The sequence below is a fragment of the Chiloscyllium punctatum genome, chromosome 3, assembly GCF_047496795.1.
Source record: "Chiloscyllium punctatum isolate Juve2018m chromosome 3, sChiPun1.3, whole genome shotgun sequence".
NCBI lineage: Eukaryota > Metazoa > Chordata > Chondrichthyes > Orectolobiformes > Hemiscylliidae > Chiloscyllium > Chiloscyllium punctatum.
Window position 1 is genome coordinate 62,866,398 of NC_092741.1, and position 23,294 is coordinate 62,889,691.

Below are 23,294 nucleotides of genomic sequence, written 5' to 3' on the forward strand. Positions count from 1 at the left end.
CATTGCTGCTGCACACAATCTTTCATGCTTGGTTCCCTTCCAATCAGCTATGGACAGCTTCTCTCTCATGTCTGTAGTTATTTTTACTCAAGTGTTACACCTGATTTCAGCTTCTCCCTCTCAAACTACAGGGTGAATCCTATCATATTACGGACACTGCCCATTATGGGCTCCTTGATATTCACTTCCCTAATCAAATCTGCCTCATTTCATATCATCAACCGATTGTCCAATCCCTAGCAAGCTCAATCACGAGCTGGTCTTTTTGGAGCATCATAAAGACATTCCACATATTCCTTTCTTTGGAATCCACTACCAATCTGAATTTCCCCAGCCCATCTACATATTGAAGTTCCCATGATTATTGTAAAGTGCCTTTCTTACGTGATTTTTCTACATCTATTTTCTTCCCCACATTCTGACTGTTGCTAGGTGACCTGTACACAACTCCCCCTCTCCCAGAAAGCACACACCCTGTGACCAACTACTTCAACTCTCCCTCCCCCATGAACATCCAAATCCTTGGCCTCCTCCACTGCCTAATCAAAGCCACCTGACACCTGGAGGAAGATCACCTCCTCTGCCTTATGACCATCCAACCACACAGCATCAACATAGATTTCACCATTTTCTTCCTCTCCCCTCCCCCACCTCATCCCACATCCAACCCTCCAACTTGGCACTGCCCTCTTGAACTGTCCTATTTGACAATCTTCCTTCCCACCTCTCATCCACCAACTCCATCTACCTATTGCAGGAGAATCGGATGCTGCCTGGCCTGCTGTGCTTTTCCAGTGAAACACCTCGACTCTGATCTCGAACATCTACAGTACTCACGTTCTCCATCTCCCTATTGTCTTCCCAGCCACTTTCCCCTATTTACCTCTCAGCGCCCCCCCCAATGAAGGGCTCATGCCCAAAATATCGGTTTCTCCTATTCCTTGGATGCTGCCTGACCTGCTTGCGCTTTTCCAGCGTCACACTCTCCAGCATCTTGAGCCCTCAATTTCTCCATGATTTTCCATGCAACTTAACCCACCCAATCACTACTTAGTTTGAAGCCTATCCACAGCTCTAGTTACGTAATTTGCTGAAACTCTGGTCCCAGCATAATTCATATGGAGCCCATCCCTTTGGAACAGCTCTCTCCTTCCCAAGTATTAGCGCCAATGTCCCATGAAGCAGTTTCTCCTACACCAATCTTTGAGTCGTATGTTTGCCTCTTTAATCTTATTAGCACTGGCCCAATTTGCTCATGGGCCAGACATTAACCCGGAGCTTATCACCTTTTCGGTTCTGTTTTATAATTGAGCCCCTACCTGCTCATGTCCTCTTAGCAGCCCCCCCTTTCTTCTTTCTACCTATATTGTTGGTACCTACTTGAACTAAGACACACACTCCAAATTCCAATGTGATATACTGAATCTGGGCATCAAGCAGGCAACTCAATCTTCAGGACTCCTCATCCTGGCCACAGAACAGTGTTTAATCCCCTAATTTACACTATCCTAACTACAACTATACTTCTCTTTTCTCTCCCTCTTGAATGGCTCCCTGTTCTACAGTGCTATAGTCAGTTTGCTCACCCTCCCTATAGTCCTCACTTCCCCTACACAGGAAACAGGAATCGCAAACCTGTTACACAAGCTCCTTTATCACTACTTCCTAGATCATTCTGCCTACTTCACTCATCACCCCTTCTGTCCCTAACCACTGACCGAATCTGAAGTAGTTAATGTAAAAGATATGACTACTTCCTCAAAACACAGCATCCAGGTAACTGAACAAGGAGTCACTAGACCTGAAACATTAACTCTCCACAGATACAGCCAGATCTAATCCTGTCTAGAAATTTCTGCTTTTGATCCAAGTAAACTTACCCATTCTTTTTGAACAGGTCCCACCAACCCTGGATGAGATCCCAATGATTCAGATATCTGAAACTCTCCTACACTAGCTCATTAGCCACACATTCAGCTGTACTATCTTCCTTTATCTGCCATCACTAACACGATATGGAGTAATCCCGAGAGGTCCTGCATTTCAACTTTGACCCAATTTCTTAAATCCCTGTTGCAGGACCTCATCATCCTTTCAGTCTGTCATTAGTTCCAAAATGACTATGACCCCTAGCTGTTTACCCTCCCTATCAGAACGCCCTGTGCAAGCTCAGATATCCTTGACCCTGGAGTTGAGGCAATACCATCCTGGTGTCTCACTTGTGGCCAAAGAAATAGATCTGTGCCCCCAAGTATAGAGTCCTTGACTAACACTCTTCGCCTGCACTTTGACCCTCCTTCCCTGAATAGAGTAAGCCATGATGCCACTTTTCATGCTACTGTTGCTGCCATCCCTTGATATGTAATAACCCTACTCATGCCAACAATATCAAAATCGCATACTTGTTTGAATGGGGAAGGGCCACAGGGGTTGCCTGGATTGAATACTTGCCAGGAAGGCAGTCACCCATTTATCTGCCTCAACTTTGGTGTGACCGCATCATTGAAACTCAGATATGACACTTTTCAACATCTGCATGCTCCTGAATCAAAGTGCCACTCCAACCGATAAATGGGTGTCTCTACTTCTGAGCCAGAAAGTCTATTTGAGTCCCACTTGTCAGAGTGGTTTGAACATGTTGATTAAAAGATATAATATAACCCATATGCCCAATAAACCTGGAAAATATTTCAAATATTAGAAAACAAAATCAAGTGTACATATTTTCCTACCTTGCTGCCTTTGTCGTACCTCCCTACGTTCCTTTGCGAGTCTTTGCTTGTCATCAACACGAAGCACAGAAAAATCTGTGAACCAAGTAATATTTTTACTCCATATAAATTTGAGTTCAGTGAAAATTTTGTTTATTCAGTTTTTTTTAAATAAAAAATAAATAGCTGAAAACAAATACTAATGGCAGATTTAATATATTATTTGAGAAGGATATGAGGACATGCAGGGAATCAAATCTGCACTTGCTTTTAAATTCTATCCTCTATTCCCTTTCTATCATTTTCGATATTTCTCACCACAAGCAAACATACAAGCCCTTTTAAAATAAATTTGCTGATTGTCAATGAATGCCAGATTCAAACCATCCTCTGCACAAAAATCTTAAATTTTCTTTTTGTATATTTTACTATATATAGTGCACTCCAGAGATTGCCCCAATATCAATCATTCCTTTTAACTGATTCTCACATCTCAGGACTTTAGATCAAGGATTTAAAAGGGACCCAAGAGGCAACTTTTTCACTCAGAGGGTGGTGCATATATGGAATGAGCTGCCAGAGGAAATGGAGGCTAGTACAATTGCAACATTTAAAAGGCATCTAGATGGGTATACGCTTAGGAAGGGTTTGGAGGAATGTGGGCCAAATGGGACTAGATTAGGTTAGGATATCTGGTCGGTATAGAGGAGTTGGACTGAAGGATCTGTTTCCGTGCTGTACATCTCTATGACTATGTTACTGCTCCTTGTCCTGGCACTTGAGACAACACACCACTCCTCACACCAGTGAGCTTTTCACGACTAATGCATTTATACAGCTAAAACTCAGTGTACTGTTCAAAGACTATATCTAAGTTAGATGGGGACACAGTGTAGATTTGAAAGTTTGGTTCATGTGCATGTTAGGAGTTAGGGAGCTAGACAGCAAATTAACAAGGTTGTGCTTGCACTAGAGGAGTTGCAGAGGAGATTCACCAGGATTTTGCCTGGGATAGAGAAGTTTAGCTAGGAGAGAGGCTGGATAAACTCAGGTTGTTTTCTATGGAGCAGAGATGGCCAAGAAGGGAACTAATTAAAGGTGTAGGAGAGACTTGGATAGGATAGGAAGCTGCTTTTCCGTTTAGTTAAAGGGTCAATGACAATACTGTTGATTTTGATATAATGTTATAGTTCCATTCTTGCGAGTTCTCTTATTGCAAGAAAATCATGTAATAGCTGCCCCATTTAAACTAAATGGGGCCAGCATTGTGTTATAGCCAATATAGGTAAATAACAGTCTAAATCTATCAATTGCATTTAAGTCAATTTGCGTTGTAGCAGAACCAACTGCAGTACATAATTTTAAGATGAAAGACAGGAGATTTAGAGGGGCTTTGAGGGAAAAATCATCCAGGTGGTGGTGGTAATTTGGAATGCCTGGTTTGGGACCGGAGGCAGGAAACCTCAGCCTTTGAAAAGCACTTGGATGAGCACTTAAATTATCACAGCATTCAAAGCCAAGGGTCAAGTGCTGGAAAGTGGGAGTGTAGACCTGTTTTTTTTCTCCCTCATTACAGACTCAATAGACTTGGGGCCTCTTTTGTACTACATCTTTGTATGATAAAAGGAGATGAACGTGTGGAAGGACAACTGTTACAAGTGGGAAGGCTTTAGATTCTTGCGATATTGGGACTGGCCCTAGGATAGACAGGAACTGAACAGGCTGAACTTGATTAGAACCAAGACTGATTTTCTTGTGGGACATTTCAGTAGTGTTGTTGCTGAGGTTAAAACTAATTTGGCAGGGCGTAGGAACAAAGGTAGATTCAGTTGGGAGAAATCAAATTAAAATGGCAGACAAAATTAACACAACGGTTTTGAAAGCAGAGAAAACAAAGTTAGAAAATGAAAAAAAAATCTGGCAGTGTTCAAGGTTATCTTCTTTACTGCAATGAGAACTGCAAGTAAAGCAGACAAACTAAGGGCATGGAGAAATAAGACTAGATGAGATTATAGCCATTACAGAAATGTGACCTGAGAGGGGACAGGAATGGCAGGGTTATGTCATTGCTGGTTGCAGGGCTTTCAGACAGGATAGAAAAGGAGTTGGGGGTGTGGGGGGGGAAATTGCGAATGGGGTGATAATGCTTAAGGTTTGTTCCAATTTGTTTGGGGCCCACATGTAGCAAGCCCAACAGGAAAGATCAGAATTCTGGATTTAATTTTAGGAGATTAGGCTGGGCAGGTGGAAGGAGTAGCAGTGGGAAAGTATTTTGGTGGTAGAGGTGATCAAGGATTACAACACAATAGAGTCAGAGTTCCCAACTGAGTTAAGGCCAATTTTATTAAGCTAAAAAAGCAAAAGTGAACTAGAAATAGGTACTTGAAGGCAAACCAGTATCAGAGCAATGGGAGGCATTCAAAGACATAATTGAAGGAATTCGAAGCAAACATGTTCTCAACACTGAACAAGGGTGCAATGGCCAAATCTAAATGATTAAGTTTGCAGACAATTAAGAAATTGGTCACACAGTTGACAGGGAGAATAAAAAGTGATGGACATCAGAAAAATATTAATGGTCAGATGGGGGAACAAAGAGAAAGTGGCAAATGGAATTTAACTCCTTGGAGTTAAACTAAAGCAAAGGAATAACCACGTCCTGGGAGTCAGTCATCTTGGAATACAAATCCACACATCCCTGAAGGTAGGAGACAGACTAAAAATGGTAGTTAAGCCAGCATATGACATCCTCTCTAACTTTAGAGAAGTCATAGAATGCAAGAGGGACATGATATTGAACTGTATATGTCATGAGTTGAGACACAACTTAAGTACCGTAGGTAGCTTTGGTCACATCATTGCAGGTACATTATTGCACTACAGAGGGTACAAACAGATTTATGAAGATGCAGCCAGAACTGGGAAAAGCGCACATCTGAGGAATGGTTTGACAGTCTTAAGTTTTTTTTCAATAAAGCAAAAAAGGCCAAAGGAAATTTGATTGAGATAGACTAGACTGAGGTTCCTGAATAGAGTGGATGGTACAGCTATTTATCTCAGTAGAAAAGTCAGGGTCCGGGGACATGGATTTAAAGTAGTTGATAGGAAGACTAGATGGGAGATAAAGCAAGACTGAGAACATGAACACATTTAACAGGTTTCTGGAAATGCACCTGAGCACTATAGTCCAAATACTGGCAAGTGGAATTAGGCTGGGTGGCTAATTTGTGGCTGCAATGGATACAAATGGACCAAATGGTCTCTGTGCCATAACCTAGGTGATTTTTGAAGTACACCTTTTGATTTCAATTGAGTACAAGTGACAGGAACTTATGGGTATTTATCATATCAGACAGTATGAGGTCTCAATGAGATTCTTCTGGTATGTTTAACAAGTCGTCTTGTTTAAATATCCATCAGTATACCTATTTTTCTTTTTCGCATAATCGTCTCTTTCAAAATGCAACCTTCTCCCACTTGCTACAAAATGTTTCTCACTTACTATTTTGGTAACTTCAACACTAATTCAGCAAGGTACACTTATGGCTATCACCACTTCCAAAAACTGCCACAATATGCAAGTACTGGACAACACAGGTTTAAATCTTCCTTCTACTACAAGGAATGATCTCAATACACAAACACAGATCATTTCAGGTCAACTACACTTGGGTGCTGAATTCCACTTGTTAAAGATAGTTTAGTCTCAAGACCTATTAGAAAACTAGTGCAAAATATGGTGGTCAGTAGAGATTCACTGAATTACATTTATTGAAGTAAAGGCAATAATCAAATTATAAATTACCTATTCAGAGGTAGAACAGTGTGAATGCAAGATTAGAAGGAAAACTCAGCCATAGGAAGGCATCCAGGGATATAATGTACATGTAAATGATGGATGGAAAATATACAGAATTTCCATAAGACAGAAAGATAATGAAGAAGCTTGCTCTTGACAATTGGTAATTGGACATGGAAAAAAGTTCACCAAGACAACAAAAGGATTTAAGTGAACTGTCAACATTGCGGAAATACACTTCCATAAAAGTGACATTTGACCATCAGAAAAATAAAAAGTACAGAAAAAAAAAACTTTATCTAAACCATACAGGAACCAGGCAACTCAAGCAGCACTGAAAAGGCAGTAATCAAAAATCATGCAAATTAGTTACTTGATGCATGAATTGCAAAACAAGGGTAACCAAAAAAAAAAGTGGCATTCACAATGGCTCCAAATTAATGGTGGAACTGAAAGTTTTAATCCTGATAAAGAACAGGTGTAACCAATGCAGAGTGCAAAATCAACAGGTAAAAACAAAGTAGTAATCTTAGATGTACTGGCAAAATGTCTGGAAAAAAGTAAATATGGACAATGGTACCTTAATGCATGAACAGGGCAAGATGACAGGATTCAGATGAGTACAGACAGATTTTTGAAGAATCATCTTTATACTTTACCAGGGTTGCCGATTATATTGAGACTTGAAATTATTTTTAAAATAGAGGGAGCCAAAATAATTTAATACACACATATAAAATGTCACTTTTGAAGTCTTGCTTTGGACATCTGAAATCTCACTTACTGAAAAAAAAAAGCACAAACTGTACATAATTTAAAACCACACACCCTGTTTGGTTCCAGAGTTCACACTTTGCCCAGTAGTCGAAATCGAGTGATTACTTAATTGGCCTTTTTGGTCCTCCACTTTCACATGTGCCTCAGCAGCTGGAGTGAAACAATACATTAAAAAAAAATCAATGCTGATGTGCAGAACTTTGGAATAAAAAAAAGAAACGTGGTCCCTTAATTTACTGTATTAATTGGGGAAGCAGAGCAGTATAAATATATATAAAATGAAAGAATGGAAGACTCAAAAGTAGGTGGCCTGCATTCAGCATCAGTGAGGCAAACTGGAAAGTGTCAGTCATTCTACATAAAACAAGTGAAACCACAAAGTCTATAATTTCATCAGCTTGCATTGAAAAGAGGATTAGACGGCAGGAAACTCAAACTAAACATCAGATCTGACAGATATGCCAGTTTATCAGGAATGAGCATTTGTTAAGTTTCTCAAGTTATGATACAGTTTATGTATTTGCTGACAAAGTAACTGTCATTCATAAAAACATAAGTGAAGAATAACTAAATTAAAATCTCATTAAGAATTTTGTATAGGTGGTAAGCCAAAGCAACAGCATAACTGAGCTCACAGATACCATTGTGATGCAGGGCAAACATACCTACAATAAGTGTTTGAAACTTGAATAGCTATGGCCCACAATTTGAACTACAAACTGAACTACAGACACTACAACTTATCAGAAAGGAGAAGGAGGATTTTTTGGTACCAGGTGGCAGTTAGAGGTCAGGGACAAGATCCACTTACAGTAAACAAGCGAGACAGGTAAAGAGATTCAGAACATTAGTGCAAGAGTGTCAGATGTGCAACTGTCCAACAGGCTTGAGGTTCTTTCAGCTTGTTTTGATAACCGGGGGCTGTAGAAATGATAAACTATTTTTTTGGTTGGGGGGTTGGGAGGGTGGGGCGGCGGTGCACCCTGGGCAGTTACAATATGAGACGACTGAGTAAAAAGCACAAATCCGGACAGCTGTTTGCCCACTTCCAGAGTTCTGGAAGTCTCATCTGGACAGGAGGACATCTTGCAGTGGGAGAGGGAGGATCCAGCTGTTGGAGGTCCATGGCAGCACCTTTGGCAGAGGTAGAACAAGGAAAAAAGATGAGGGGGTTTAGGCACCAAAAGCAGCAGAAAATAAATCTTTGGAATATTACCATTTATTTGCACTGAGTCATATACAAATTGGCATAGGGTAAACAAAGTTAGAGAAATGAATATGTGGCTGAAAGATTGGTGTGGAAGAAGTGGGTTCCAGTTTGGAGGTACCGGCACCAATACTGGTGAAAATGGGATGGTTTACTCTTGAATTGTACTGGGACTAGTATTCTTGCAATCCACATAACTAGGGAAGTGTGGGTTTTAAAAGAAATAGTGGGAACAAGGGCCATATTTAGGAAGTTGTGTGGAATCAAAGAATGCAGAAAATGCAAGAGAAGGAATTAATGTGGAAAATAATAAACCTATTGACATGCAGAGAGAATACAGAGCTAAGAGCAAACCAGCAGATATGTTGAGAGATAAATCAAAAAGAAAAAAAACTTAGGGTGCTGGATTTGAAAATAGGTGAACTAGTAGCACAAACGGCAAAAAGTACAATCTAATGGCCGCTGCGGAGACGTGGCTGCAAGGTGACCTCAGGGTATGTGATATTTAGGAAGGACAAGCAGCTAGGAAAGGATTGGGGAGTGGCTCTGTTAATTAATAGTGACATTGGCACAAGAGAGTGGCAGGATAACCTAAATTCAGGAAAACCAAAATACAGTACAATGAGGTAGCATTGGTAACAATGAGGAATAATCTTCAAGGAGAAAGTGAGGACTGCAGATGCTGGAGATCAGAGCTGAAAAATGTGTTGCTGAAAAAGCGCAGCAGGTCAGGCAGCATCCAAGCAACAGGAGAATCGACATTTCGGCCTGAAGAAGGAGGGCTGATGCCCGAAATGTCGATTCTCCTGTTGCTTGGATGCTGCCTGACCTGCTGCGCTTTTCCAGCAACACATTTTCAGCAATGAGGAATAATACAAGGCAAGAGCTCTTTTGAGAGTTGTACACAAGCCCCCCTAACAGTAACCACACAGTAGGACAGGGTATCAAGGAAGAAATAATGGGAGTTTGTCAGAAGAGTACAGCTATTATCATGGTGGATTTTAATCTACATGTATACTAGAAAAAAAATCAGATGAGGAAAAGGTAGTCTAGATGTGGAGTACATTGAATGTTTATGGGACAGCTTCTTAGACCAGCACGTTATGGCATTAATGGCAGCGAACCGTACTAGACTTGGCTTTGAACAAGGAGATAGAATTAAGTATTGACTTCAGAATGAAAGCTCCCCTGGATGGCAGCCATCATATGATGACATTTACATACAGTTTATAATAGGGAAGTGTGGGTACAATTTTGAATGTAAACAAGGGCAATTGCGAGGACATGAAAGCAGAGCTAGCAGAACTGAATTTAGATTAAGAGGATAGGAGGGTCAATACAGCAAACACTTAAGGACATTCCAGAACACACACACACAATAGATAGAATTTTCTTATTTATTAGAATATAAAGGAAAGGTATACCATTTGTGGTTACCTTTAAAAAAAGGCAATCATATTAAATCTAAAGAAAACAACTTTGCACAGATAGTTGGCAGATCAGAAGAAATGATACAAAAATTAATAAAAGATTGAGGAGGTAAATAAAAGTTATCCTAACTTTTTATATCTTTGGCAAAGTTGCTTCAGATATTTTTAAACACAGTTAACAAAGTGTTGATCCAATAGAAAAGGAGTCTGGGAATTATTAATAGAAGACGGCAGAAAAATTGAACAAATTTTGTTGCAATCTTCTCTAGAGAGGGGACAAACAAGTAGCATCCTGGAAATATAAATCAGGGATAGGTAGGGAGGAAGTCAAGACAACTACAATTACTAGGGAAAGAGGAAGTAATTTATTGGAATTGAAAGTTGACAAATCTCCAAATCATTAAAGTTTATTGTAGGATCTCTGAAGTAGTAATCATTGAGAGTGTTGTGTGTTAGTTTTAATTTTTCAAAACTTCTGATTCAAGGATGGTTCCTTTAGACCAGAAAAATACAAATGTAACTCCTTTATTCAAAAAGGGTGACAGAAAGCAGTAAACTACAGGCTACTTAGTTTAATATCTGTCATAGGAAAAATGAGAGAAGCCATTAAAGACATTATAATGGCTCACTTGGATACTTGGATACATTGGACAAATCCACAAATTTCAATCTGGGATTAGAATGAAGTAGAATGTTATAGTTAGCTTAATAAGCTAAATAAATAATTTAAGATTTAACAAAGCAGTCGTCAGGTTAAAAAAGGAAAATTTAAACTGCATAAACATGTTTGGATGCTGATGCAGGCAACTTCTGTGAAAATGAGTATGGCTGAACCAACATTAATCCTGAGGCCTTATCTGGAAGTAGAATCTCAGGATGATCTCATATCACACCAAGAAAGATGAACTAATAGGATTTAGACAAGGATAATAGATTCAAAGAGGAAGGTGGCAACTGGGAAGTTGGTGAGTGGTGAGACCAGGTGCAGCAGGCGACTTGCCATTTTTGGAAAATGGAAAAACAGTGTTGTTGAAAACATACCATTTCAGAACTCGAGTAATGTATTCACTCACTGGGTTAGAGGGCAACTTCAGAATCTTTCCTAAGGTGGACTTTCCTAACAGATCCTTAACCGGTACTGGAGGCTCCTGAAATATATTTTTCTTAAAAATAATTATAACACTAATTTATTGGAGTTCTCGAAAATAATAAACTGTATTGTAGATAAAGAGGAAGCAGTGGATGTACGGTGCTTGGATTTCCTGAAAGCATTTTATAGCGTGTCACATCAATGGTTATTGCACAAAACAACAGCTTATGGCAGAGGAGTAACAGAATGGCATGGATACAAGATTGGCTAACTAATAGGAAGCAGAGAGTAGGAATAAACTGGTATTTTTATGGCTGACAGAATATCACAAGTAGTATAATAAATGACTTTGATGAAAAGACTGAAGGTATGGTAGCTAAGTTTGCTCTTGGCACAAAGAAAAGTAGGAAAGCGAGTTGTGAAGAGGACAGAGGTGCCTATAAAGGGATATAGGCTAGCTGGCAAATGGAGTACATTGTGGGAAAGTGGGAAAATATCCACTCTGGCAGAAAGAATAAAAGAAGCATATTATCTAAATGGTTAGAGATTGCAGAGCTCTGAGGTGGAGAGAGATTTGAAGGTCCGAGTGCATGAATCACTGGAGGTTCATGTTCAGGTAAAGCAATTAATCAGGATAGCTAATAGAATGCTACGTTTTATTGAATACAGCAAAACAGCAGAGAGGTTTTGTTTGAAATATACAGGGAATTGGTGAGAGCACATCAGGAGTATTGTTCAAATATTGTCACTAGACGTACAGATTGACCATAAGTGCAATGGAAGCAATTCAGGGAAGGATTACTTGACAATACCTGGAATGTATGCATTGCCTCGAGGAAAACCTAGACATTCTAAGCCTGTTTGCTCAAATTTAAAACAGTCAGAGATGATCTTGTGAAACACAAAATCTTAAGAGGATCAGCAGTTGGAGGTCGGGACCAAGTAGGTGGATAACCTGTTTCAGTCCGATCTGCAGAGAAGTCCATGTAAATTGGTTCACTTGTGATTTTGAATACTATGCATACGACATTTGCAGTTTAGGGCCATAGAGTCAGAGCACAGGAGGGGGCCTTTGGCCCAGCAAGCCTGTGCTAACCTTTTTAGTATTTTATAGCGCTGTTTGTATCAAAAAGAACATTGTGAATATCCCTTTGTTGGAACTACCTTGGGTTATTGATAACCAGAGTAAAACCTGTGGCAATACTGCCCCTTTAAAAGGTTATGTTATCCTTGATTTTTTTTGTCCCCCCAAACAGGTTGCAAAAGAGACACACACGTCTAAGTTGAAGGGTTTTAGGGCCGGTTTGATTATAGCTAATAGATACTGCCCCAGGCAAAAGGCTAGAGTTAAAAAAACATTTGTACAATGCAAGGGGAATGGCCAGTGCTCCCAGCTCAGTTTTCCTGTGGTTTGGTTTGCTTTGCTTTGCTCTGACCACTGTAGACTGAAAAAGTTGTTGGACTCCAAAGTAGCAGGTACAGGCTGATCCTCCTTTATCTTCGGCTTCTCTTCTGTAAGACCCAGTGTTTGATTTTACCTTCTGCACCAAGAGGCTTTTATGGGGATTGTTGCAAGTCTTTGGAGCAGCATCATTAAGTTGGGATGATCTGTTGAGTTTTCAGACAAGTTAAGGTATTCTGTACTCTGTTCTCTTTCATCGTGTTTCATTCAGTAATCTTGTAAATAAAAATTGTTTTGTTTAAAACCTCATGGTTTGACCAACTGCATCCCTCCTGAGATATCCAAGCTACATCTGCTTAAAATGACTAGTAAAGTTAGGGTCTGGGCTACTTTCTTGAAATGTTTTGAGGGGGTCTGGCCTGCTCCATAACAACAGTCAAACTAGGAAAAAAGTTAGACTAAAGAAAGTTTCCAGAATATAGGACCAGAAGGCAAATCTCAGAATAAAGGGTTGCATTTTTAACACAGATGAGGAGGAATTTCCTGAGTGTACTGGATTTGTGGAAACCTTTATCACAGGAACACTGTCGAGCCAGGCCAGGTACAGTCAGCTTGTCACAGATCACCAGCCCAGCAGTACAGGTGGAGCACAATAATGTGTGGAAAGCCCATAGCACGGAGAGACTGCAAGTACGCCACTGTACACATTTTAACGGTGTGGCAGTACATTATTTTCACCTGGTTTCCACATTTCCCCCGATGGCAAGTCTCAAGGCACTTGACGCCTTCCCAAATGCCCCTCTTCCACTTTGGAAGGCCCTCAGCCAGTGATTCCAAGGTGTCTGTTAGGATGCCACACTTAGTGAGGCCTTGAGGGTATCACGGAAGTTGAGTAATTTCCCACAAGTTCTATAAGTTAGCTCTATTCCAGTAGGGAACTTGTCGAAGGTGAGATGAACTATTTCAGCGAGGTAGATCAAGAACAGCGTTGGGGCAATGACGCAGCCCTGCTTAATACTAATCTGAATGGGGAAATGGTCAGTGGCCAAGCCATTTGTCATTATTATGACTTCCATGTCATCGTGGAGCAGAAGGAGGATGGTGACAAAATTATGGTGCAACAAAAGTGGAAAAGAATGCTCCATAATGCTTCCTGATTGACCACAAAGGCCTTTGTGAGTGGTAGGTTCTTTTGTCAGTGTTTCTCCTGCAGCTGTTGCGCAAAGAAAATCATGTCCATTGTGCCCCTCCATGGCCAAAAACTACATTGCAACACTGGGACGAGTTCCTCAGCCACAAAGAGACAGCTGAGAACGACCTTCATGATGGGTTGCCAACAGTCGGCAGCAGGGAGATTCCCCTGTAGTTAGCATTCGAACTGGTTCTAAAAAAAAAATACGACTGTGGTATATCGGCGGTCTCCTGGGATCCTCGCCTCCTTCCAGTTAAGGAAGGCAAGGGTGTGTAGCTGCAGCAGGAGCTCTTGCCTCTGCATTTCAATGCTTCAGCAGGGATACCATTTGCGCCAGCAGTTCCACCTATATGCATCTATGAACAGTGAAGGACTCCTGAAAGGCAGTAGCCAACCCAACATTTTCAAAAACCAGAATCTCCATAACGTAAGGTTCAGAAGAATAACAAAATAAAAAAGAAAAATGGGTTAAAATGGATCTGGGTGAAACGATTTGGAGTCAAAGGTCAGCCCAACAATAGCTGAACGATGGGGTAAACTTCAAAAGAAGAAATAGTTTGGAATTGGTCAAGGTACTTTTTCATGCTGAAGCAATATAAGGCAAACAAATCTGGAGTTCATTGGAGGACAAAACTGTACAGAAAGAAAATAATTGAGAACCAGACAAGTGTAGAAGGTTTAGATGGCAAGTAAAAAAACAATTTTAAAGAAATAACATAGGGAGAATGTAAAGAGAGACTGACAAACAATATAAAAGGAATTCCAAAGTCTTATTTAGGCATGGTAAAAGGACAATAAAAAGGAAGAGTTGGACCAATTAGGATCCAAAAAAAGGGCAATAGCCATAGAGGCAGATGCAGAACCGTGGTAATAAATTAATAATTTGCACGTCTTTATTAAGGATGACGATGCCACTCAGACAACAATGAAAATGTGGTAATTAAAGAGGAGTTGGTTAATGGATAGGCTCTTTCTGCTTAAAGTTGAAAAGGCAGCAGGACCAGATTCATAAATCTTTAAATTTCTTAGTACAGAAAAAGCTCTTTAGCCTATTAGGTAGTAGCATATTTTTGGTGATATAGACTACACTAGCCCCATAGACTTGAATGTTACAATAATTCAAGGTGGTGTGTCCATGAAGAAAAATGAGAGTGGGGGCTACAAAAAGGCACAGACAATTTTTTTTCAGAGGCGCACACAATTAAACCAAGGGGGCCATATGGTGGAGGTGCATGGGAGATAGGAAATCTAAGCTTACAAACTGGAGGATTATGGCAACATTACAGGGCCACAATTTGGATAAATGATACCCAGAAGGGCAGAAAGAGACTGTCTAAATATAGAAAACACCAGTAAATAGTATCAAAACAGGAAAAGAAAATGGTAACACAGCAAAATAAATGCCTCTTTATTTGCACATACATAGTATTTAAATCATAGATTCCCTACAATGTGGAAGCAGGCCATTCACCCCATTATGTCCACACAACCCCTCCCAAGAGCATACCACCCAGACACCATATCCCTTTAACCCTATACTTTCCATAGCTAATCCACCTAAACTGCACATCCCTGTACACCACGAGCAATTTAGCATGGCCAATCTACCTAACCTGCGCATCTCTGGGAGTTCTGGTTTCCTCCCACAATCAAGAGAGTCACAGGACGGACAGACGGTCACTTGAAGGTGAAATTGAATCAGGGTCCCTGGTACTTTGGCTCAGTGATTAGCATTGCTGTCTCAGAACACCCTAAAAGGTTTAGAACTAAACAGATGAATTGCCATGCAAATACAGGTTAACAGAGGAATCTTGATTATCCAAACACCAATTATCCAAAAATTGGATTATCTGAAGGAGATCAAGGTCCCAACAGAAACATTACATCAACGACAGTTTTCATAAGTGATCGAGTCTTTTGTTTACAGTGATTAAACAGGCACAGTCTCCAAATGACTGACCTCCCGCCCTTTCTCTCTCCCCACACTTTCCCTGGAGTTCTACACAGGGGTGTACCCTAACCACACACCTCCCTTCCCCAGATAATCTCTCCAATATTGTCCTGTACAGGGTAAAGGTGGAACCTGTGAAAAAGTTGCAGTAAAAAGTTGTGCGTGCATGTGTACATGCTAGCTATTTGGAGACTTACCCCACAAAAGGCAGCTGCAGTAGCAGCAGTCCTGTTATTGACGCCCAGTCCAGCTGCCCCGGAGAGGGGACAGGGGAGCTTGGACAGGGGCGGTGTTGGACAGGATTGGGGGGGGGGGGGGGGGGGGGAAGGGGCAGCCGGGGGCAGCATTGGATGGAACTGGGGGCCGGGAGGGGGTAGACGAGGTTCTGGGGGCGAGTGAGGGAGGCAGTGTTGGGAGCGGGGGCTTGGGCACTGTGTCCTGCTGCAGTCTCCAGAATGGGGAGCAGACTTTAAAAACTGAGTCCCAGAGAAAAGGCATTTAAAATCGATTAACCGAATAATAAAAAAAAAATCAGAATGAAATAGTGCCCGCCCATCTCGCTCGGATAATGGAAGTTCTCCTGTAAATGATCATGTAGCCATTATGGAGACAGTTATAAAGGAGATTAAAGCTCGGAACTAAATATTCAAGGGTATATAGCTGAATAGGCTAGGGCTGTTTTCCCTGGAGCGTCGGTGACTAAGGGTGGCCTTATGGAGGTTTACAAAATCATGACAGACATGGATTGGATAAATTGACAAAAAAAAAAGAAGTCTTTTCCCTGGGGTTGGGGAGTCCAGAACTAGAGGGCATAGGTTTAGGGTGGAAGTGGGAAGATTTAAAAAGGGACCCAAGGTGCAACTTTTCAATACAGAGGGTGGTACGTGTATGCAATGAGCTGCCAGAGGAAGTGGAGGAGGCTGATACAATTACACTATTTAAAAAGGCATTGAATGAGTATATGAACAGGAAGGGATTGGAGGGAAATGGGCCAAGTGCTGGCAAATAGGGCTAGATTAGGTTAGGATATCTGGTCAGCATGGACGAGTTGGACCGGAGGGTCTGTTTCCATTCTGTACATCTCTATGACTCTGCTGCCCTTTCCTTCCAGCCAGAGTTACATCTTGCATATGGGATGGAATAAGTACAATAGAAGTGATCTTGAACTGGAAGATGCAACATCCATAAGGATGGAGTTGAGAAATGAAAAGACAACACTGATGGACTCCTGGACTGTTCCTATCAGTGGCTATACAATGGGCAGAGAAAAAAACCCTGAAAATTATGAGGGCATGTAACAAAGGCCGTTAATTAACATTAAATTTACCCAATGTTCATGCAGATTGGGATATTCTGATTAGAAGAGGAAGCCATGAGGAAGAATTTGGGACAGTTTCCCAAAACATTACATTGTGGATCAGGCCATTTGGATCAGATAGAGAAAGGGGAAGCAGCAAATATAGACTACTGGGATTTTCAGAAGGCATTTGAAAGCATACCATGCATTAGGCTCAAGATAAGAGGCCACGCTGTTGGAGGCAGGATATCTGCATGAATAGAAAATTAGGTAACTAACAGAAGAGATAGATTTGGTATCAGGAAGGCAGTCACAGGACAGCAATCTGTAATTAGTGGAGTACCACAAGGATTAAATGATGGGGTCACAACTATTTACAGTATATACAAATGAGTTGGATAAAGAAAGTAACTGGACTAGAGCAAAGTTTGCAGATGACACCAAAATAGGTAGGTAGCAGGTTGGTACGAGGAAGCTACACAGGTATATAACAGGTTAAGTGTGGCAGAAACTTAACAGATGGAATATCATGATATGGGAAAAGTGTCGACTTATGCACTTTAGCAAGAAGAATACAGGAACTGAATATTTAAATGGAGAAAGACTGCAGAAAGCAGAACAGAGGGAGTTGGGAATGCTGGTCAATGAATCTCAAAAAAGCTAGCATCCAAGTTGTGGGTAATAGGACAGGTAATTGAAATATTGGCCTTTATTTCACAGGAAAAGGAGCATAAATGTAGGGTGTTTCATTAAAACTCTAAAGGCACTAGGCAGACCACAGCTGGAATATCAAAGTGTTTTCATCCTAGGAAAGATATCCTAAGTAGAGGAAGCTGAAAGAAAGTTCACTGAGCTGACATCAGCTATGGAGGGGCTGTCATAGGAATAGTGTTTGCAGTCAGCACAGTGAGGCAGTATGGGAAGGTGTCCTGCTTGTTGGGAAGAAACAAAGAATGACACCATGGGAAAGCCAATGTGGTCTTAGCCTAATATAGGAGTAGAGGTTCCATGGAAAAGAGCTGATTGGCCATTAGTAGGTAAAGTCAGATACATACTTACAAACTATAAGCAATAAAAGTTTAAGATCTTTTGGTGGTTTATAGTTTCTAAGGGCTACGTTCTATAGAGTTGAAAGGGGTAGATCTTGGCTGGAGAACTCAAAGCCATGGTGTGCTCCTCCAGCTCTGCGTAGGAAGCTGGGCACATTTCCAGGGAACATAAGAACGGACTACAAAAGTTGCTGTCAAGAGAAAGAAATTGGTGCAACTAATGTAGGCCCCTTACAGTTAGAAACAAGGCAACTCAATGGGGAATAAAAAAAATGGCTGACAAATTAAAATCATGCTTTGTTTCTTCGCAAAGGAGGGCCCTAATAACATCCAGGAATCATGGCATAGAGAGAGGGAGGAACTGGATCAAAATCTGTATTAGTACAGCCATCACCTGATGACAACAGCACTTCAACCTTTAGGTGGTGAATAGATAAAGTTTCCTTGTTGCGATGATTGGAAAGTTCTTTTCTAAAATGCTTGCTAATTTGACTTCCAGACTGCATGATTTTTGTAAAAATATTTCATTTTCTGTGTTGCTTTGAGACTTGAACAATTTGTTTGAACAAATTTTACTTGAACAATCAACTTCAAACCACGTGTCAGTGAGTACAGTCTGTACTCAAAAGACAGAGCTTGGGCTGGATTTGTCAGTCATTTAAATAAAGGCTGACTGCCGTTCTATGATGCTTATTTTTCAACATAGCTTGCATAGTAATTGCTGTACTCTGATTTCAAGTATTTTCCCACTGCTATTTAGTTGCAATCACTATTCTGTAAAAGGTCCAATAAGTGTATAAGCCTTTAATTGACAAACTAATCTATCCGCAAACCCAACTAAAGATTAGCAATCAAATGAAGTATTGTACTGCTTCCCTAAATGTATGGCAAGTTTATTTAATGAAAATCATACCAGAATGAATGAAATAAAAAAGGAACCAGGTAATGTCAGGTCTAGCACCAAAGCAGTCTGTGTCACATTAACTGCATGTCAGCATTATAATTAAACTAGGCATTCCTGTTTAAAAAGTTGCAAACTAAACAAAAAAACTCAAAGACAAACTAACTGATCTCTGCCGTCACTGGGCCTGCCAGAGTATATAAAAATGGTTACACAGCGAGTTATGATGTTCTGGAAACTATTTTCTGAACAAGTGATGCATTCCAGATTCAACTGAAACTGTATCCATTCAATTGGATGTATATGTCAAAAGAGAAATTTGTAGCATCGTACAGACAGAAAAAAAAAAGGTGTGACTAAAAGCATAACTTTTCCAATAAGCTGCCACAAGCCTGATGGGATAAACAGTTCTGCATGACCATGAAGTATCCTTTAAAGATGCCTTTATGTAAAAGGAATCACAGGGCCAACGTATCTAAGGAATTGTAATTCCAGGAGAAAATAGACAGAGGGAACAACAGGTTATAATGGAATAATTTTTCATAGCATGTTCTCATTTTTTAAAAAGTTTAAATTTGAAGAAAAGCATTGAGTATTATCACTTAACATTCCAAGGCCATCATGTATGAATTTTTCAAAACCAGAGTTAGAAACTTAAGCACGAGAACATTTAGTTTGTTTTCATTGCATCTAACTTGGAATTTTTATGCAAACAAAACTACATTCAACACAACTTGGATTCAACCCTTTAATTTAATAAAATAGATATGTTATTTTGAGGGTAAGAAAGTTGACATGCAGGATTCAAATTACATGTCTTCAAGTGGTTTTCAACTGGTGTGCTGAGATAAGATGAGAAGCATGCCTCAAAATTTTCCGAAAACAGCACTTTATTTGAGCGTCAAGGCCATGCCACACTTCTCAGCCTCTATCTATTATTGAAGATGCCCCTACCTGATCTCGCAAGTCTAAACCTCCGGAGTCATGCATGTACAGATTTGACACTACACATACAGAAATCTGCTTAGTTACACAGCCTGCTTGCAAGTGCATAGATGGATCACACAAACTAACTGATTTGGAGAAGTGTTTTGGTTGATTGCAGTACATGAATATCCCACAATCTGACCGTACTATTACAGTATTCTTGTCACTTCCAACAATATATTCCTGAGAGTCAGCATTTTCAATACTGGTGCAAATTAAAAGTAACAGGAGGGAGCCCTTGTCAATGGAGCAAGATTTGCAGGTGGCTCTCTCATCACTTCCTCCCTGGGTCAAAAGGCTCTGCACAAACCAGCTGGCCCAGGTTTCCCACTAACTCAGTAAACTGCAATTTACTCTCAGTGTTTTGTTCTGATCCATTGTTCATGAATAGTTATAAGTAGGTGAACTGTGAAAATTGTGAAAACATGGAGGCTAGTACAATTGCAACATTTAAAAAAGGCATCTGGATGGGTATATGAATAGGAAAGGTTTGGAGGGATATATGTGCTTGGTGATGGCAGGTGGGACTAGATTGAGTTGGAATGTCTTGTTAGCAAGGACGAGTTGGATCGAAGGGTCTGTTTCCGTGCTGCACATGTAAGACTCTAAAACTTGCAGATTGAGTCGGTAGTTAGGAAGGCAAATACAATCTTGGCCTTCTCCAGTGGTCACCAGCATCACAGGTGGTGTCTTCAGCCAACTCAATTCACTCCACATGATATCAAGAAACCGCTCTGGGCCCTAGCAACAATATTCCAGAACCTGCCAGACCCCAGCCATGTACAGCGGTGACACTGGCATCTACCAAACAGTGTTAAAAAGTTGGCCAGATATGTCCTACACACAATAAGCAGGAAAAATCCAACTTAATAATAATCTCCCTCACAATCTACTCTGAATCATTAAAGGAACAGGTCGTTAGCAGCGCTATGAAGCAGCACCTACTTAGCACCAACCTGCTCACCGACATCCTGTTTCGGTTCTGCTGGGGCCACTCAGCTCCTGACTTCATTATAGTCTTGCTCAAAACATGGACAAAAAAAAAGTGCTGAGCTCTGGCAAAATTGAGATCAATATGAGAGTTGGGGGAAAACACTCCACTGGTTGGAGTCACAGCTGACACAGGAAGATGGCTGTGGTTGTTGGATGGCAGTCATTTCAGCAAGAGTTCCTCAGGATACTGCCCTAGGCCCAACCATCCTCAGCTGCATCAATGTCCTCCCCTCCATCAGGTCAGAAATGGGGATGTTTGTTGATTATGCAATGTTCAGCACATTCATGGCTCCACAGAAATTGAAGCAGTCTCAGTAAACACAACAAGACCGGGACAATATCTAGGCTTGAACTGAAAAGTGGCAATTAACATTCGCACTACACAAATGCCATATAATTACCATCTCCAATAAGAGATAATCTGATCCAAGAGCATTATTTAAAAAAAAGACTTACTAGAAAAATCTGCCACAAAAAAGGAACAATGGGGCACTAGTGCATGAAACGTAAAGCAAACGCAGATGCAGCAGATAAAGGTTAATAGAATGTTGGGCCTTATTTCAAGGGGGCTGGAATATAAAAAGCGTAGCAAAGTCTTGCAAAGTAAGAGGTGCTAGTGAGACAACATCTAGAATGTTGAGAGAAGTTTTAGTTCATTCAGTTAAGAAAAATATTATTTAATTTAAGGCAATCAGAGGGTTCACTAACATGATCCCTGGTATGGAAAGATTGTTTGCAAATCACAAAATTCTATCAATTCTTGATTTGAAAAGGACCAGTGTTGGACTGGGGTATACGAAGTTAAAAATCACAACACCAGGTTTAGTCTAACAGAGTTATTTGGAAGCACTAGCTTTCGGAGCACTGCCCCTTCAGGTGGTTGTGTCCCTTCATCAGGGTGTCAGTGAGCAGGTTGGTGGTAAGCAGGTGCTACTTCATAGCACTATTATTGACCTGTCCCTTTACTTTAATGATTCAGACAACTACCTGATGAAGGAGCAGTGTTCCAAAAGCTCATGTTTCCAAATAAACTTGTTGGACAATAACTGGGTGTTGAGATTTTTAACTCAATAAATATTAAAACTACACAGTGACAGAACTGGAATTCAATGACAAGGCATAAAAGTTGGAAAAAAAAACGTAAGTACCTAACTACCACATTTATGTTAACAAATATTCATGCCTTTACCAAGACCAATACATTTTAGAAAATTATGGTTTGATATTACATGCTGCCATGTTGATTGCTTATGAAATCAATCTTTGTGGATCAAATCAAAAAGTACACTTTTTGACTCTCACTAGTCAGATAGCACTTCATTGTAGATGTTGATATATGATAATTCATGACAAAAGGCTTTCATTACAATCCCAGGTCAGACCATCACATGTCTTACAATCTGGCTAGGAACCAGTAACAATGAACTGAAACATTCAGAGCACTTACTAAGAAATTAAAGCCACAAGTTTCAGGCAATAAACAATACAGTCAGTCAGTAGTACAATCTATGGTTCCAACTTATTTCTCACACCCAGAATTAGCATCCGGTTCATCCATCACTCCCTCTACGACCACCAGACACAGGAGCAGAAATCAAGCTATTCAGCCCATTGAATGGAGGAGCAGATTCAATCATAGCTGATACTTTTCTCTTAACCTTACTCGCCTGCTTCATCCCCATAACACTTGACCCTCAAGAATCTACCTCTGTCTTAAATATGCACAATGACCTGACCTCCACAGCCTTCTGTAGCAACGAAGGCCATAGATTCACCACTCTCTGTCTGAAGCAGCTTCTCCTCATCTCCATTCTAAAAAGGACTTCCCTGCACTTCAAGGTTTTGCCCTCAGGTCCTAGTTTCTCCTACAGAAGGAAACATCTTCCCAATACCTACCTCTGTCCAGGCCATTCAATTAGATCCCCGCTCATCCTTCTAAACTCAAAATACAGTCCCAGGGTCCTTGAACGTTCCTCCTATGTTAAGCTTTTCATTCTTGGGACCGTTCTCCTGAACCTGCTCTGAACATGCTCCAGGGCCAGCACATCTTTCCTGAGATATGGGGCCCAAAACTGCACACAATACTCCAAATGTTGTCTGGCCAGAGCCTTAGAGCCGCAGAAGTACATTCCTGCTTTTATATTCAATCCTCTCAAAATACATGTCTGCATTGCATTTATCTTCCTAACTGCTGACTCAACCTGCAAGTTTATTTTGAGAGAATCCTGGACTGGAACTCCCAAGTCTGTTTGCACTTCAGACTTCTGAAAGTTCTCCATGCCTCTAATTTTTACCAAAGATATTTTGTAACTTACCTTCCCACCTTGTATCCCATCTGCCACTTCTTTGTCCATTCTCCTAAGCCTGTCCAAATCCTTCTGCAGCCTCCCTGCATCCTCAATACTACCTATCTTTGTATCATCTGCAAACTTAGCCAGAATACCCTGAGTTCCTTCATATAGGATTGTTAATGTCTAAAGTGAAAGTTGCTGCCCAACATAGCTGCCT

General features: G+C 40.6%; 1 protein-coding gene across 6 annotated transcripts in view; it reads right to left on the bottom strand.

Annotated features, from left to right (window-relative positions):
• Window positions 1-23,294, bottom strand: part of map7b (microtubule-associated protein 7b) — a 147,789-nt gene that overhangs the window by 68,234 nt on the left and 56,261 nt on the right. For 5 of the 6 annotated variants that reach the window (XM_072554334.1, XM_072554349.1, XM_072554362.1 and 2 more), the window contains 2 exons: window positions 7,339-7,437; window positions 2,733-2,807 (listed from right to left, as the gene is read on the bottom strand). In XM_072554334.1, coding sequence (XP_072410435.1) covers window positions 2,733-2,807; window positions 7,339-7,437 — 174 coding nt within the window. The remainder of the gene's footprint in view (window positions 1-2,732; window positions 2,808-7,338; window positions 7,438-23,294) is intronic. The other variant, XM_072554355.1, reaches the window with a different exon arrangement.